At 31.4% G+C, this 17,504-nt stretch overlaps 3 protein-coding genes across 4 annotated transcripts; 2 read left to right on the top strand and 1 right to left on the bottom strand.

Annotated features, from left to right (window-relative positions):
- The first annotated feature begins 256 nt into the window (after positions 1–256).
- On the top strand, positions 257–1,138 carry LOC125812957 (uncharacterized). Its single transcript, XM_049492438.1, has one exon. It carries the CDS (start codon positions 257–259, stop codon positions 1,136–1,138), a length of 882 nt encoding a protein of 293 aa, XP_049348395.1.
- Positions 1,139–7,275: 6,137 nt separating this feature from the next.
- Positions 7,276–7,897, top strand: LOC125812959 (protein FANTASTIC FOUR 3-like). The gene has a single exon (XM_049492440.1). It carries the CDS (start codon positions 7,276–7,278, stop codon positions 7,894–7,896), a length of 621 nt encoding a protein of 206 aa, XP_049348397.1. The 3' UTR covers position 7,897.
- A 5,258-nt stretch (positions 7,898–13,155) lies between these two features.
- Positions 13,156–16,799, bottom strand: LOC125812956 (uncharacterized). 2 transcript variants are annotated; one of them, XM_049492437.1, is made up of 6 exons: positions 16,691–16,799; positions 16,318–16,446; positions 15,872–15,994; positions 14,823–15,077; positions 14,557–14,721; positions 13,156–13,713 (listed from the first exon to the last, which is right to left on the bottom strand). In XM_049492437.1, the coding sequence occupies exons 1-6, from the start codon at positions 16,733–16,735 to the stop codon at positions 13,432–13,434; spliced, it is 999 nt and encodes a 332-aa protein (XP_049348394.1). In that variant the 5' UTR covers positions 16,736–16,799; the 3' UTR covers positions 13,156–13,431. The 2 variants fall into 2 exon arrangements, with proteins under 2 accessions (XP_049348394.1, XP_049348393.1); XM_049492436.1 differs by having other exon boundaries at positions 15,872–15,997; positions 16,691–16,792.
- Between the last annotated feature and the right edge of the window lie 705 nt (positions 16,800–17,504).

Below are 17,504 nucleotides of genomic sequence, written 5' to 3'. Positions count from 1 at the left end.
TAAATTCATTTCATTTATCTCGAGTTAATTTGATTGATATTATATGCTAATTTTTTTTATATCTTTATGAGTCTACCTTTTTATATTCTTTCCATTAGTTTTCTATCATGTCATTTCATTTAAGTTTATATAATCTACATCCTATCAAATTTTTTTAATTTCTTTTTTGACATAACTTGCTTTTAATATGCAGTAGTCTACAAATCAAGAAGAGGGGATCATGACTGCTAATTAATTAGCAAACAAAGGTTCATATATGGCTGATCAGAGTTCAACTTATCCATCTCACAATTCCACACAAAATCACACAAATAAACCAATTTCATCCTTCTTAGGTTCTCCAAGATTTTTTAATGGCCTTTTGACTAGAAGTCTATCTGACATTGGAACTATCCAAACAAGTCGAGATCGACTATATGACTCTGAAATTGTCACTAGCCCAAATTCCCTTCTTGATGACATGCAAAATCTTAATATTGGGAATCCTTTTGGTTATGATAGAAAATCACCAAACCCCATCAATAAAAAGGCCCCAATCATTAAGACAACTCCAAACAATGTGCCTCGATTTCAAACAAGTCAGGATCAACTGTATGATGCTGAATGCATTGTTAGCTCAAATTCGACACTTGATGGCATGCAAAATCACAATCTTGGAAACCCTTTTGGTTATGATAGAAAACCACCAAACCCCTTCATTAAAAAGCCTTTAAATAACAAGCTGGAATCAGAAATTACTTCTACGTCTCAGTTTCAAACAAGTCAGAATGGGAACCTTTTTGGTTATGATAGAAAACCACCAAACCCCATCACTAAAAAGCATTCAAATAACAAGATGGAATCAGAAAGCATTGGACTTGCTCTTATTGATCCAAAAGTAACTAGTGAAAAATTCCATGTCTTATTTGGAGCAAAGTTAAAAGTTGAAATCCCTTGTTCAATTGAGGTGAAAAATAGTACTTGTGGGGATTTAGATGAAATGGAGAGTTCAGAGGACTATACTTGTGTGATTACTCATGGTCCTAATCCAAAAACAACTCATATATTTGATAATTGCATTATTGAGAGCTCTTGTGGAGTTAGAAAGTTGAGGGAGAATTCTTGCAAAGTTGATCATACAAAGGGCAAAGGCATCTAATATGTAAGTACATGTATGAGAAATAAATTCTTCTTTTTCTGGTTTGTGTGTTTATAGTATTTTCTGGACCCTTTTTTCTTGAATCGAGGATGTATTGAAAATAACCTCTTTAAAGTAGAGCTAGAGGTAGAATATGGTTTTTTAGTCATTTTCTACCGAACTAGCTCACTTGAAAATGCATATAGATTCTCAGAAAGTTTCCTAAATTTTTTTTCTATGAAAATATTACTATTATTTCTTTTAACCAATTCAATTAAAATATCTGTGAAAATAATTATTGAATCTTTTTCAATGACAAATTTTAATGAGACCACACTAAATATACTGTTGTTTGTTTTAGCTTATACCTCTGAATCAAAGGTTTAGAGTTTAGTGGTATTGATAAAAAAAAATTTCCCGAGTTCATTTTCACTGTCGTTATTTCGTTTGCATGTACTTTGTTTATTTTAATATGTATGTGTTAGCTTCCACCAATATATATTCAGATTTGAAGCGTATTACTCTCTCATAATGCTCAATCATTTTATTAATCGATAAGTCACACCTTTAAATGTTCAATGTCTATATGAGAGGTCTTTGCATATTTTGCACTTGTAATTCTGTTTATATCAAGACTTACACAAGTAAAAAGAATTTACATAAATTCATGTTTCTATTGTGTTTTTGAGTCTACTTATTCGTATCTCAATTATACTTAACATTTGTATGTCATTTTTCTCTAGCTCATTTAATAAGATTTGAACTTTGATCTTTCATATAACGTTCATTCATTTTGTTAGCGGCTACGCTCAATACTTTTTGAATATGGATTTTAAAATGTTAAACGACCATAATATGTTGCAATGTATATTTCATGATTTTAGACGAATGAGAAGGAATTACTTACTATATTTTTTTCTCTTCTATTTTCTTAATATATGATTTTCACCCATTTTATTCCTACAGGATTATGAGGGCCTTTTGAAGCCATAAATCAAGGGGGGATGATGAATCAAGAAATGGAGGACTATAGTGATTTTTCTTTTTTTTCATCCTAATCTGTTTTTTTGGTCACTTTAACAAAGAATTTTGGCATCTTTTAGAAGTGGATATGAATGAAATCAAATTTTCCAATTTTTGACAAATTAGTCATGACTATGGTGGACCAAAATGAAGGTTGTTGCTCCATCAAATATAACGTGACTTTGTTGGAGTGTGTTTCTTGACTTATTAGTCCTTGTTGTATTATGTGGCAGGCATAATATATAAATATATTCTCAATTTGATCTCACAATAAAACATTTTAATGCGTGTGGTATATAGATTGTGAATATATCTAGATGATTATTTTAGTAGTTGAAGTGTTAAACTGATATAATAAAAGACAAGTCAAGTTGGTCTAGATATATAAGTAAAATGTTTACTTGTCGGTTGGTTACCAAATTTGAATGTCGGTTTATGTATTATGCTGAAAATTATTTATGACCAAATGACCCCTAAACAAGAAGAACCAATGCAATGAACCCATTCCTTATCTCTTCTTATAGCTCCTCTTTCTCTTTGCATTTGCATCCATACAATTTCTATGCACTTTACACACACACAACATTGTTCTCTATGGTATGATTTTTTATGATCAAATTTGTGTATTTTTTTTTAAATTGCTAAAAAGGGTTTGTTAAGCTTAAATAGTACTAGACTTTGCTATTTATATACCCTTTTCTCAGATCTTGAATATAACTAGTTCTGTTTAATCCAAATTGTATCTTTTTTACTCAAATTGCTGTAAAGGGTTCTTGATTTGGGATATCTTAGCTTAAACATTATATTTCTCTGCAATTTTGATATAAAGTTACTAAGTTCTGTTTAGTCAAAATCATATCTTGCTATTAAGGGTTCTTGATCTGGTATTTCTCTGCAATTTTGATATAAAGTTACTAAGTTCTGTTTAGTCACAATCATATCTTGCTAATAAGGGTTCTTGATCTGGGATTTCTCTGCAATTTTAATTCAAAGTAACTACTTCTGTTTAATCAAAATTGTATCTTTTCCTTCAAATTTGCCATAAAGGGTGTCTGTGCATAGTAAGCATAACATCATGTTACGATTCGATGCTGTTTTTCTCCGAAAACCACTATGTTTTGCAGGTAGAAGAAGCCTTGATTATCAATGATTATAGACATAGGGACAGTATCTTCAAATTGATTACCATTCAAGAAAAAATGGTTTTCTATATTAAGTGTTCCGAGTGCATAACTGTAGAGAATTCCCACTGAAATTATTGCTTCCCAAATCTAGCACTAATAGCTAAGCAATGTGGAACTGAGTCATTGTTGTGTGATAATTCCAGAAATTTAATGCCACTCACTCCCATAACCCTGTTTGGTACTCAAATTTCTGGAATTATCACACAACAATGACGCGGTTCCACATTTGCTTCAGCAACATGGCTAAGCTGGTGCTGGGTTTGAGAAGTAATAATTTTGGTGTGAGTCTCTTTTCGCTGTTATATACTTGGAGCACACTTCATATTTGAGATTCATCGTCTTGGATGGTAGTCAATTTAAAGGAACTGTCCTCTATGATGCCGATAGTTTGATACAAGAAACCTTTGGACTCCTTGTGTTTCATTGTTCAGACCAATGATATAGGTAATAACATTAGAAACCATAAAGAGGAGATCTATCCAAGTGTAATCAATATTGTCATTCGGGGATAATGTTTGGGGTTCGTGTGTGATTGTGTTATAGTTTGACTTGTAGCGATGCCAGCTTTTGGTGTCAGCTTTGTCGATGTTGGCTAGTGGCTCTTATAGTGAAGAAGATGAGGAGGAAGTGATGTTAGTGGAGTTGGTTACCTTATTCTTGTAACAATAATCCTTTTTCATATACACTAATAGTATAAAGATTTTTTACGTTATCAATATACTTTTACTTGTTTTAGTAGGTAACCAGCTTCAATGTTTCATATATCTACATAGTCAGTTTATAGAAGCTAAATCTCTTTTCAATAACAATGATATCTGATCAGTTTGTGCATAACTGTACTTGTGATTCTCCTACTCGTACATGTTGCAACACCTCCAATAGCATGCTCTTACTTTGTCTTTCCCTTAATACGTCATCAAATTTAGTGCTTTTTGATCCCCAGTTGCTATCTATAGATATGCATAGTTGATTATCTGAGGTCTATCTCCTACACCATATATAGCTTCAGTAATTTTTCATGATCACAAATCACATGCCTCAGGCTGCTTGTTTGTTACAACAACAACATACCCTATGAAATCTCACAAGTAGGGTCTGGGAAGAGTGTTGTGTATGCAGTAACGCAGACCTTACCCCTACCTTGTGAGGTAAGAGAGGTTGTTTCCGATAGACCCTCAGCTCAACTAGAGCATATCAAATCAAGTACGAACAGGAAATACAATAGTGAAGAAGTCATGTTGAAAATAATGGTGGAAAGAACAGTAGCGATAACAAATAATACGATAATTGAAGCAAAGGAAACAACATGTAATGTTATACTAGACATATAGTTCATCTAATGGTCTCAGAATTTCTTTTACACTTTGTAATGTTATACCATACAGCTCGGATTATCTACTATTACCTGCATTATCCCTCTATTACATCTCAAAAAGACAGTAACTAGAAAGAAATCACCTTATATTTTGTGTCTTTTGCTAGGACTCCTTTCCTTTTTTGGATTATTTTCCTTGAGAGAGGATCTATCGGAAACAGTCTCTCTACCTGTGAGGTAGGGGTAAGGTCTGTGTACACTCCACCCTCTCCAGACCCTACTTTGTGGGACTATACTGGATATGTTGTTCTTTTGTTTTCTTCTACTTATTTGTGGCTCATCCTGCAATGGGATGTATTTTGGTCAACATGAGTTTGAATGATCGAGGTCTATCTCCTTGCTTTCAATAATTGCGTTGGGGTTGACTATATGAATCATCTGATCGATTCCGCTCTTAGACTATTTTTACATTGATTGTCGACTTACTGTAGATCTCTTCTTTGTAGTTGATTTTGCCTGTTCATTTATTACCTTATTTGTGTCTATGCGATGATTGTCGACTCCTATGTTGCTTGGACTCTTCGTAATTGTCCCTAGTGCTTGTCGGATCCTCCAAAAGAAGATCCGATATGGGAAATGGCAACATTTCTCGAAAGTCCTAGCAACATAGTTCAAGGCAATAACATGGTAAAATTCAACTATATCTCAGTTTAGACTGGTTAATAGTATCTTGGTGGTTGTTGAACCCTGCGATTAGCCACAAAGTATTATGTTTGCTCGGATTCTTCAAATATACAATTGGGTGCATGTCGAATCCTTCGAAAATAGCACATTTTAGGAGGATCCAACAAGGGTTCAGAGGCATCTTTCAAAGTGGCTATGTGGCTATAGATACATTGATATGTGTTACTTCAACTCTTCAAGGTGTAGATTATGTTAGTTCACATTACTGATTAAAAAAATGAACATGTTTGTTAGATAATTTTCATCATGTTACTATACTTTGTTCTAATTACAATGGTGTTCGAGTCGAATAGAGTGTACATTGACTATTTTACGGGGTGCCTATTACCTTCTACCATTTATATATTAAGAATGGTGACCAAACATTTCTTCCCGTTAATTCAAACTACATAATAAGTTAAAATATTTCTTTTGTTTCATTTATGTGACCTTATTTAACTAATTATAATGATTAAAAGCTTGTATAAGTTGACTTGGTGTAAACATTTGGTGCAAATAACTTCTTACTCCTAATTATTTGCTAATGCAACATACTACTTAGCTAATTGCTAATTCAACATATTCCTTAGCTAATCACTATTAGTGGAAATCATTATTTATTGAATCGACTTTTCTAAAAGACATTTCAAACTTAATCATAGAGCAATTATTACATTTCTTTCAATCTATGTTAATGCAAGACAAATGGTACCTTATGGTTGAAGGCAAATTTAAAATAGTCCTTTGAATATACTTCGAGGGATAAGAAACAACGGTGAAATCAGAAATTTTACTGAGGAATGTTAAAGGTATAAAAAAGTAAATACACGTAACAAAAATTAAAGCCGGGGGGAGGGGGGGGGGAATTAACATATAATATTTATACATAAAATTAAAATTTCAACCTAGTTATAATTTTTTGATGAATGATGTATATTGCAATTGTATGTCACAAAAGGCATAATTTCTTTAATGTCCAAAGTACCCTAACTGCAGGTCAAAAATGTTTAATTGGATATTAGAAAGACTCAAATTGGCCGATAACTCCGGGACTAAAGCGTCATTTTCCCATTTGCTAAACAAAAATGTCACATTTTGTTGGCGTTCTGTATACACAAAAGAGAATTAACCAATCAACACGTTTTTTAATTCCTTTTTTCTAAAAAAACTTAGAGTTAATAGTAAATATACATTTAAAATTATTTTTTTTCGCGAGTTTCATACTTCAACTATTCATGGTTCTTTTTAATTACTAAACTTTCAACTTTTCATGAATTTCATACCTTAATTATCACTCCTTAAACACACACCCCGATTCTGAATTGGCCTATACACACTTGTTATCGATTGAAAATAAATATTTGGCTAACTCAACATCAAAATATATTTTAATATCAATAGAGTGATAGTTTAAATGGCAAAGAAAATAGTGAATAATTAACTATTAAAGCCAAGCAAAATCAGTGTCTTTTACCAATGCAAGAAAAAAAAAGGAAAATGAAAAAAAAAAAAAACATTTCAAATAATTCTAGCCTCCCACTTTCTTTTAAACTTTTTCTTGTTCCTTTCCTCATTATTATAAAATATGTGGTAGAATAGAAGGTTGAATATTTCTAGTGGCATCAATACTTTTTGCTCCCTCCTCTTGCAATTTTTTTTTATAAATAAATACTCGTGGTATGAATTAACTGAATTCATTAATTTTAAAAAATATTAAATTATAAACTCATAATCCTAAAAATGTCACAACAAATTTAATGATAAAATTTTAAAGATCGGATCTAAAAAGTTCCTATTCTAAATCTGCGATAGACCCGCCCCTCCCACGAAACCCCCAAGTGGTACCTTCTCACTCCTATAAATTCATCCCCTGTTTTTGCTCTGTTTTTTTTTAGTACAACAAAACTTCCATTATGTCTCAAAATCTTGAAGATGTGAGTAGTTGGAGCTTCATACAAATCCTCAACAATCCTTCTACCTACCATCATCAACTCTATTATAAAGAAGACGATAACGACGTCTACATTCACCTATCTTCTCTCGTCATGAGCACGAAAAGCTTGGAGATGTGCACGGAGAGCTTAGGAAACGAGACGGGCTGTTATTTCAACGAAAGCATGGAGGAAAGGGACATTTCTCATGGCGTTCAACGATCAAAATGTCGAGAATTCAAGAAAAGAATTAAAAGGACAGTGAATTTCCCACCTCCGCTGACTTCAATCAGCGGAAATGAGAGGGTTAGAATAAGATCTCACCGTGAAGGCGGTCGTTTAGTGTTAAGAGCTGTAAGCATACATGCTTGCAGCTCTTACTTTAAAGCAGAGCGTGCCAATGGCACGCTCACGCTTTCATGGCGAAATGATGGTACTAGTAGTAAAGTTGCACAAATGGCTGAAGTTGAAAATGGTGAAGAGGCAAATAGTTGTAGAAAATTAACTAGTGAAATTGGGATACCAAGAAGGTGTAAAGAAAAAAGTGGAAGTAGAATTAAAGGGATTGCAAATTGGGGCCAATTTTGGGTGGCCATTTCCTAAAATACTAGTATATTGTAATGATGATGTTCGAACCATCTTGCGTGTAATTATTCTTTGTTCTTCTAAGAGAATGTATCTCAACTTAATTTATTTTGTTTTTTTCCACTCAATATTCAATATTTATTTTGAAGCTTTGATTAATTTGAATTTACATCGTAAAAAAGTCGTATACATCATATCATAAACCTTGTTTATACGATGAATTACAATGATAAGTACAACTTGATTTATGAATATGGAGCGCGCTCATAGTGCAAAATTCAGTTCAAACGTTGTGAAATTTGAGTTGAGAGACTATATACCTCAAAATGCATATCTCATTTTATTTATACATATTTTTCACAAATATATACAAACTTTGAACCTAAAATTATCAGTTATGTCAAATTCGCAAATCCATTACTAAATTTGTCACTAAATGTATAAAAGGGGTTTTGGTTCAAAATATTTGTTTTCTTTATTCGATGTCCAATATCTAAAGACTCAACTAATTTGATTTCATGCACAACAAAACTCATTTTTTAGGATGACACTCCCAATTTCTTTTTATTTTGGTGGAAATGTTACTATATCTCATAAATTTTAAAGGGTCACATTCATCCTATAATTGTTGCATGTGTTAATCATTTGAAAAGGAAAAAAATTCTTGCCACAACAAGTGGCTACTTCCCTGTCAAAAATTCAGTACTATCTTGACCTATTCATATTATCTGTCTTTATAGTTTTACTAGTTATCAGGTTCCCGCGCCAGCGCGGGCCCAATGTATATTACTTCCTCCGTCTCATTTTATGTGAGGTAGTTTGATTCGCCACGGAGTTTAAAAAGAAATGAAGACTTTTAAAATTTGTGGTCCAAAATGAATGATATAAATTTGTATGACTGTAAATTATTTCATTAAAGGTAAAATAAATATTTTATAATCAAATTGTTACTTAATATAGAAATGTGATATTCTTTTGGGACTGACTAAAAAGGAAAGTAAATAACATAAATTGGGAGTAGTTCTTTGTTTCAATTTATGTGACACCAATGAAATTTGGAGAGTTATATAATTTTTTGTATGTGATTTTGTTAAATATATTTTGAAGTTGTTAATTTATTGTGATTTATAGCACTTCTTATATCATTTTCAAATAATATATATTACTCTTTCTGTTCCATTTTATGTGACGTAGGTACTTTTACGAAACTCAACTAAATTTCTTATATGATTCTTAAATATTTTTAGTTGTTATTTTACCTTAATTTACGTTACTTTTTATGTTATTTTCAAACAAACTTCTTTTGTTTCAATATGGAATTAAAGAGTCAATAAAATTTCTTCTATGATTTTTAATTATGTTTTTTTAATATCTTATATTATTACATTGTGATTTTAAGTACTTTTTATGTAACTTTTAAATCTAGAACAAATTAAAAGAAAAACAAGGAAAAATTTAAATGAAGAAAGTACTAAAATTTTCAAATAATCATATTTCTATATTAAAATGTTAAAAACTTTAAAACTCCACATATATGCAGAAAATCATATACGGAAGACAAAATAATTTTTAAAATATATATTAAAGCTCTTTCTAATAATATCACATATTTATTCTATTTTTCAAATAATATATATTTCTCACTCAATCTCAATTACACAGTACATATGAAATTTCGAGAGTTAATCAAATTCTTAGTACTATTTTAAACTATATTTTAGTACTATTTATATAATTTTCAAATAATATATGTTACTCACTTTATTATATTATGCAATACATGTGAAATTTCAAGAATTAACCAAAATTTTAATATTTTAAATTGATTTTTAGTATTATTTTTGTAGTAAATAGAGGAAGTTGTTGAAGAAGGGAAAATCGGTCAATTGACTGACTAACCCTAAGCTCCTAAACATTCTCACTTCTAAATGGAAGCACGGGCACAATATCCGTTAAATTGTTAATTATTATGATTTATAATATTTTTTACATTATTTTCAAATAATATATGTTATGTATTTTTAAATACTTTAAGTTGTGATTAATAATATTCTTAACGTAATTTCAAATAATATATGTTACTCCATTTGTCCCAATTTATGTGACACATGTGAAATTTTGAGAGTTAATATGTTTTTCAAATATTGTAAGTTGTTAACTATTGTGGTTTATGGTATTCTTAATGTAATTTTTCAAATAATATATGTTATTCCCTTCGTCTTAATTATACAATTCGCGTAAAATTTTGAGAGTTAATCGAATTTGTAATATTTTAAAATTTTTTTTTAGTACTATTTAAAAAGGAAAAAATTAAAATATTACTATATAAGAAGAGTAGTAATTATATAGTAATTTTTCAAATAATATATGTTATTCCCTTCGTCTTAATTATAGAATTCGCGTAAAATTTTGAGAGTTAATCGAATTTGTGATATTTTAAATTTATTTTTTAGTACTATTTAAAAAGGAAAAAATTAAAATATAATGAAAGAGGAGTGTATAAAAGTAGGTGGGCCATCTTTGTGATAGGTGGGCCATCTTCAAAAACCAAATATAAAAGTAGGTGGGCCATCTTGGTGCCACGTGTCGAAAGAAGAGTGAATTTTATTCACTCTTCTTATATAGTAATACATTTTCTTAAAAAGTTATATTCTTTTACTTGATTAATATTCTACTAATTTATATAGCGAGGATGACTTTAAAAAAATATATACATTAAATATTTGAAACAAATCCAGTTTATCAAAACGATTAATATTTAAAATTCTATCACATGCATGAGCAATGATCCATTCACAATATAGGGACATGCTATAACATGTTACTTCTCATTTCTTTCGGCCACCTATCGTACTAAAAATATATATGACATTAAGATTTTGGCATATCAATATCTTTACTACTAACATAATGGTTAAAGTGATAAAAGATCACTTTTCGATCCACACGAAAAATGTAATGATTTAGATATTGTCTCAAAAAAACTTTGATAAAATAAATATATTTGTGAAGATATGAACTACGAGACTAAAAACAAAAAGATACCTAATTATTGGTTGGATTTATTTGGTCCCAATCACATCAACTTGACAAAGGTGTCCATAGAACAACCTTCCCAACAGACAGAAACATACATAGGAAGCAAAAAATATATATGTGGATAAGTTTTATGGATGACTAGATTTTATTTAAGTTGTAATAATATGCTAGGTCAAGAAAATTACTAAGAAGAACAAGAAAATAAATTAATATTTTCCTTGGCTAGAATGGATGTTGAAAGAAAAAAAAGAAATTAAAAGCTTGAAAAGAAAGAAACCCCATAAGAATAAGTTTGATTGGTTCCTCATTAGTGTCATAGATTTAATGTTCTCAAAAAGTTGAATTGAATATTTAATTTTAATTATATATAATTCTCTTCTTGTCCATATATCTAGTCAAATGGTAAAAGTTTGTGTCATTGTCCATAAATGGATAAGGCATCACATAGTGTTTGGGTTTGAATCAATTAAACCATATTCTTAATATAATGTGATTTTAGCAAATAATTCACATTCATTAAAAATATTATACATTTTAGGCGTAATATGTAGATATATATTTTAATTTAGTCTTAATTGATAATTAAATACTTCAATTTTTAATATACACATTTAGAGAATTGGGTGTCCACGCGAAGCATAGTGAGGACAAGTTTCAATATTTTAGCTGTCAGTTAAGATCAAGTTGATGTACACTTTTAAAGTTAGAGGTGTTTATTGCCAATTAAGGCTAAATTTGAGTATTTGTTTATGTGTTATACATAGTAGATTTAAAGCGATAAATGTATATAAAAACAGGTGATTAAAGATGATATGATACAACTTCAACTTATTGAAAGTTTGTCCTTATATAAAAAATGTTATAAAAATTGAGCATTATGATAGAATATTAGCCGGTAGTTGAGTAGTGCCGCATGTCATGTTTGGGAGGGAGGGGACTAGCCTTAGTAATTATTTAGTAACTGCGTAATTTCTTATTCCACATTATTCATTCCTTTCTATTACTCCATGCATTTACTTTTTCTATTACTATTTTGTTATTATATTTTTTCATTCTACTTCAAAAAATTTCTTCTGATCCAGGAGTTAATTGAAATAACATCTCTACCTTATAGAAATAGAAGTAAAATTTGTATATATTCTATTTTCTTCGAACTAGACATGTGAATTATACTGAATATGTTATTTTATATAATTAAAATATTTTATGTTATTTATGCAATTTATTCTCTTAGAATCTTAGGAGTAGTATTTATGACTTCTATTTGGAATTATATATCTTGTAGTGGCAATACTTTTGTCTTTCTCTATACATATATAATTTTGTCACTTATCAATAGGCATGAAGGAGTAGGGTTTTGGTTGGGGGTGTGGAGGGGGGGTGGGGTCATGGTGCCATATAGATACTTAGAAATCCAAACAATTTCTTGTGGTGTGTCTACTTTTGTATTTAATTATAAAAACACTTTTTTTTTTATTGAAGTTCATTTCTTCAATAAAGCAAATGACGTATAGCTTTAGTTACACTTGTGGGAAGAAATGAACTTCAATAAAAAAGGGTTGGTCATTAACCTTTAGTTCCGCTTTTAAATTCAATGACTGTATATTAACTTGAAAACGTTATAAAATCCCCTAAAAGTTCAAATATATAGCATGTTGGGTGTGTCAATCATATATATAATTTATCCACTAGCTTTATTATTATTATTATTATTATTATTATTATTATTTTATATGAATCCATTAACTTTTATATGGTGAGGTGTTAAAGGGACAAGAATACTATGAATGGGACATGAACAAGATTTGCATTAGAGGGAATTCCCATTCCAATTTGACCTTTTTGGTAAGTTTGAGGCTGAGAAATTTTGCAATATATAGAAAAAAATAAATTAAAAAGAAAGAGCAAAAAAATAATATACTTTATAAAGAAATGAGTAAGGGCCATATATTTGTGTTGAATAATTAAACTGCATTTAGTTAATTAATTATAATTAAGCATAAAGGGTTTGCTTTTACTTCTATGCAAGTGACTAGTGAGCTTCAAGTGTTTACCTCACACTCAAAGCCACAATAACAACAACAACAATAACAATAGCATACCATGGGGCACACAGTCCGACACAGTGGAGATGAGTTGAAGTGTCTAAATGTGCATCCTCAAAGTTGGTGTGTTTAGTATGTTGATTTGTGGCATTAATAAAAACTAACAAAAAATACAAACTGAAATACGTCACTGTCATGAAACATACGGAAATCGTATAGATACAGAGTTCATCTTTAAACTATTACAAATACTCCAATCTAGTTATCAAATATTCCAAGGGAAGAAGAAACAGAAAAGGAAGAAGTATAAAGGAAACAACAAAATTGTTGTTTTCCATCAACTTGCAACATAGGGTACAATTTTTTTTTACAATATTTGATATAGGTAAGACTACAACATGGCGCACAGACTCCACTGGTGCGATTACACTAGGAGCAAAAAACAATTTTACTCAAATTCACTATTTCTTCATTCATCATCATAGATATCATCAAGGGATTTGGAAATTCCATACAGATCTTTTTCACGTGCTCCGGATCCATCATTTGCCTCAGTATGTTCCTCAGGTGAACATGAAATATCCAATCCCATTCCTCTAAGTAAGCCTTCGTAGGACGCAGAGAGATCTTCTGAGGCCAACTGGTGGTACTCAACAAGTTGTCTAAGGCACTGGTTCTCCCTATTCAAGTTTGCATTTTCATTTGCAAGCCTGGATTTTTCAGTTAGAAGTGCCTCCATTTGGAGCCTCACCTAAGTAAATTTATAAGATAAACAGTAGGTTAGATACAGACAATTTCGACTAGTAAACAGTTTGAGTTTCATGGTTCAAGTAGTAAACGAATGAGTGTCACGGTTCAAGCAGTACACAATTTGAGTGTCACAGTTCAAGTAGTATATTTACCATATGATACTGTCAGTTTATAGCAAAGTATATTTCACATTCTATCATGATTCAAGCAGTAAACAATTTGTGTAACGTGCTTCAAACAGTAAACAGTTTGAGTGTCACGCGGTTCAAGTAGTAAGCAATTTGACTGTCACATTCAACTAGTATCACTCTATGTTATCAACCATATGGTACTGTCCGTTCATATAGCATAATATATATTTTACATTCTGTCACAGTTCACCACAAAGTACAATTTGAGAGTCACGGTTCAAGCAGTAAACAACTTGAGTGTCACACTTCAAGTAGTAAACAATTTAAGCGTCACGCTTCAAGTAGTAACCAATTTGAGTGTCATGGCAAAAATAAACATTTTGAGTGTCACAGTTCAAAGTAATATACATTTTGAGTGTCACAGTTCAAGTAGTATCACTCTCTATTATCTACCATATGAAACTGTCAGTTTATACAGCAAAGTAAATTACATTCTGTTATGGTTCAAGTAGTAAACAATTTTACTGTCATGCTTCAAGTAGTAAGCAATTTGTGTGTGACGATTCAAGTAGTAAACATTTTGAGTGTCATGCTTCAAGTAGTGTATCACTCAATGTGATATATTATACTGTCAGTTTATACAACTTAAATCTATTTCACATTGCATCGCAGATCAAGTAGTAAACAATTTGAGCGAGGATGTCAAGTATTACCAGGTCGTCTTCTTCTGGTGGTATCCCAGTGTCAAAGCCATCACGAAGCCTTCTATTCTCCTCCTCCAAAAGAGCAGAACGTTCTTGCATAAAGCGCAAGTCTGATCTCATTGATTTCAGTTCTCGAGCTAACGTGGCTGCTTTTGACGCCATGGAAATCGCAAGCTTCACAGAGTTAATAATGTCAAGTTAGCTTGTGAACACAAATGCAAAAGTAACTATAATGTAACACCAACAAAAATAAAATGAGAGAGACGGGTACCAACATTTTTGGCTTTCTTGAACTTCCCAATATGTTTCAAGACCTGCCCATTTTCTTTTTTGGTATCATCATCTTGTTGTGAATCCTCCGAGCATTCGTCCAATTTCCTCTTCAATCCTTTGTTTCCTTCTTCAGTCTCTTCGTTTTCTTCGTCTCCCTCATGTTTACCTTCCTTTGATTGGTTTTCTCGACTTGCCTTCTCCATTGTGCAATGAAGTATATCTGTCAATGTGGGTGGTTTTGCTAGATCCCTTGCTCCCTGTATGAGAAAATTACAGGATGCATGATCAATAACTCCATGATGCACGGGCAAACACAGTTTCAACTTGTATGCTTTCTTTTTCAACTATATTATGCAGTGCATTTACTCCCAAGTACTCTTCTTATGCTTCAACTTCAACAAAATATAGTCATTATGACTTATGTACGCCTTGAAACGTTACATTCCAGAAGTGTAAGAGTATCTATAAGCAGCATCTTCTTCTAACCCCATCTATCAATTATTTATGATTACAACAACACCAACATACCCAGTATAAAGTGGGCTCTGGGAGGGTAGAGTGTACACGGACCTTGCCTCTACCTCGGAGGTAAGAGAGGTTGTTTCCGGTAGACCCTTGATTCAAGGAAAACAATCCAAAGCAAGTCCAGAAAAGGAGTAATGGAAGTGAAAGCATATCAAGACATTCTAAACAGTAACTACAATAAAATAGTAATGCTACGACTGCTAGAATTGATTGATATTAAGACAACACACTACAACACTGATAATCGAAGTACAAGAAACAACAAATAGTAACAGAAACCAAATGATATGAAACTAAAGGAACAATACTACGACTACTAGAATTGACTGATATTTTAGACAACACACTACTACCTACTAATTTACTACCCTACTCCGTGCCCTCCATTTATGATTAACAAACACAAATGCTCATCCAAATTAAGGTACAAAAACTCAGTTTACAAACCAAAAATGCATCCCAACATTTGAAAAATCATAGATTTAATCCTATATGAGCTTTAATCAAACATTAAAACAAGGGATACCTGAAGGGCATTTTCCAGATTGTCAGATAACAGTGAAAGAGAGGAAGATACTGAATCAAATCCTCTTAGTAAAAGCATAGCATCCTCCTTCATCCTCTTCGATCGATCCTCTGCTCCATCGAGCTGCTACAAACCATTTTACACACAAAATTAAACAAAAATTGAGACCCAAAAGCAAATACTACTACTACAACAAACCCAGTATAATCCCACAAGTGGAGTCGGGGAAAGGTAGAGTGTACGCACAACTTACCCCTACCTCATAGGTAGAGAAATTGTTTCTGATAAACTCTCGGCTCAAGTTAAACCAGTCCGTACAAGAAACAACACACAACAACAACAATAACAATAATTGAGGTACAAGGAACAACATATAGTAGCAAAAAGCAAACTACAATAAAACTACCAAAAATAAAATCTTGAAAAATAATTTAAGCCCAATTTACCTTTTGAGCAGGGTTGTGATTTTCACGCTTTTCAAGAAGAGTATCTACCCTACTGCGAAGATTACTCCAGAATCGTTTATCTGATGATGGACTGTAAATTGGTGAAGAACCCATCAAGCTTGATGAACCCTGAAATGGTGGAAAAATTCAATTTTTTATAAAAAAACAAATCTAAAGCTGCAATCTTTAATGTTGGGTTTTTAATAAAAAATCTGCACAAGAAAGTAGAAAAATTGTTTCCGATAGACGAAAAAAAGACTACAGTAACAACAATCATGAACTGTAACATACAATAATCGAGGCTAAAGAATCAACAGAACTTGTCATACCATAAAAACAAATCTAAAGTTGCAATCTTTAATGAATAAAGTACCTTGTTAAGGGAAGCAGGGGATGAAGATTCTACTGAGATTGTCATTTGAGCTTTCTGGATTTGGAGAGAGAGAGGGTTTTAGAGAGAGAAAGTTGAATATGTAACGGCTAGTATTGGAGGAGCTGATGAGGTTGTCTTTAAATAGGAGAGTATACAGACACCAACGTTATAAATAGCACAAAGTTGTCTTGCCTTTGCATTTATTGTTGACTTGTTTTGTAAGCGGTTGTTTTGATATTTGTATTTGAATTCAATTAGTTCAGATTCGTGTCAGAGGTTCTTCCATACTCAAGACTCGAATTCGAGACTTATGGTTAAAGAAGAAGCAACACAATTACATGTGCTACATTCTTTATACCGTCAATCAAACATGATATAAATCTAAGTATTAATTTTAGTCTTTAGACATTGCACCTTATCTCGTTTAACATGAGATTATTTTATCTCATTTTTTATATGAGATAAACTAGACACTTTAACTACATGTTTGTTCTCATTCAACTTGAATTTAAGGTTTTGCGTGTGTTTTAAGTGTTTATTACGTAAATAAATTAAAAATAACATGATAACATATCTAATGTAATGTTACGAGTGGAGTCTGAGAATAAGATATACACATAACTTACCTTTATCTTTATGAGTTAGAGATGCTATTTACGATAGATCCTCAACTCGAAAGAACGTAAAAGTATTCCAAGCATAATAGCAAGACAAGATAACAAAGTACAAAACAAATGTAGAAAAAGAATAACAAAATACATTCAAGAAAACGAAGCTAAACAATTACGACATCACTTAAAATATGTCTGCCCAT

The sequence above is a fragment of the Solanum verrucosum genome, unplaced genomic scaffold (assembly GCF_900185275.1).
Source record: "Solanum verrucosum unplaced genomic scaffold, falcon-dt-bn FXZP01000144.1, whole genome shotgun sequence".
In the NCBI taxonomy this organism is placed as follows: domain Eukaryota; kingdom Viridiplantae; phylum Streptophyta; class Magnoliopsida; order Solanales; family Solanaceae; genus Solanum; species Solanum verrucosum.
Note: the sequence above shows the minus strand (reverse complement) of the source record. Positions and strands in the feature narration are given on the sequence as shown.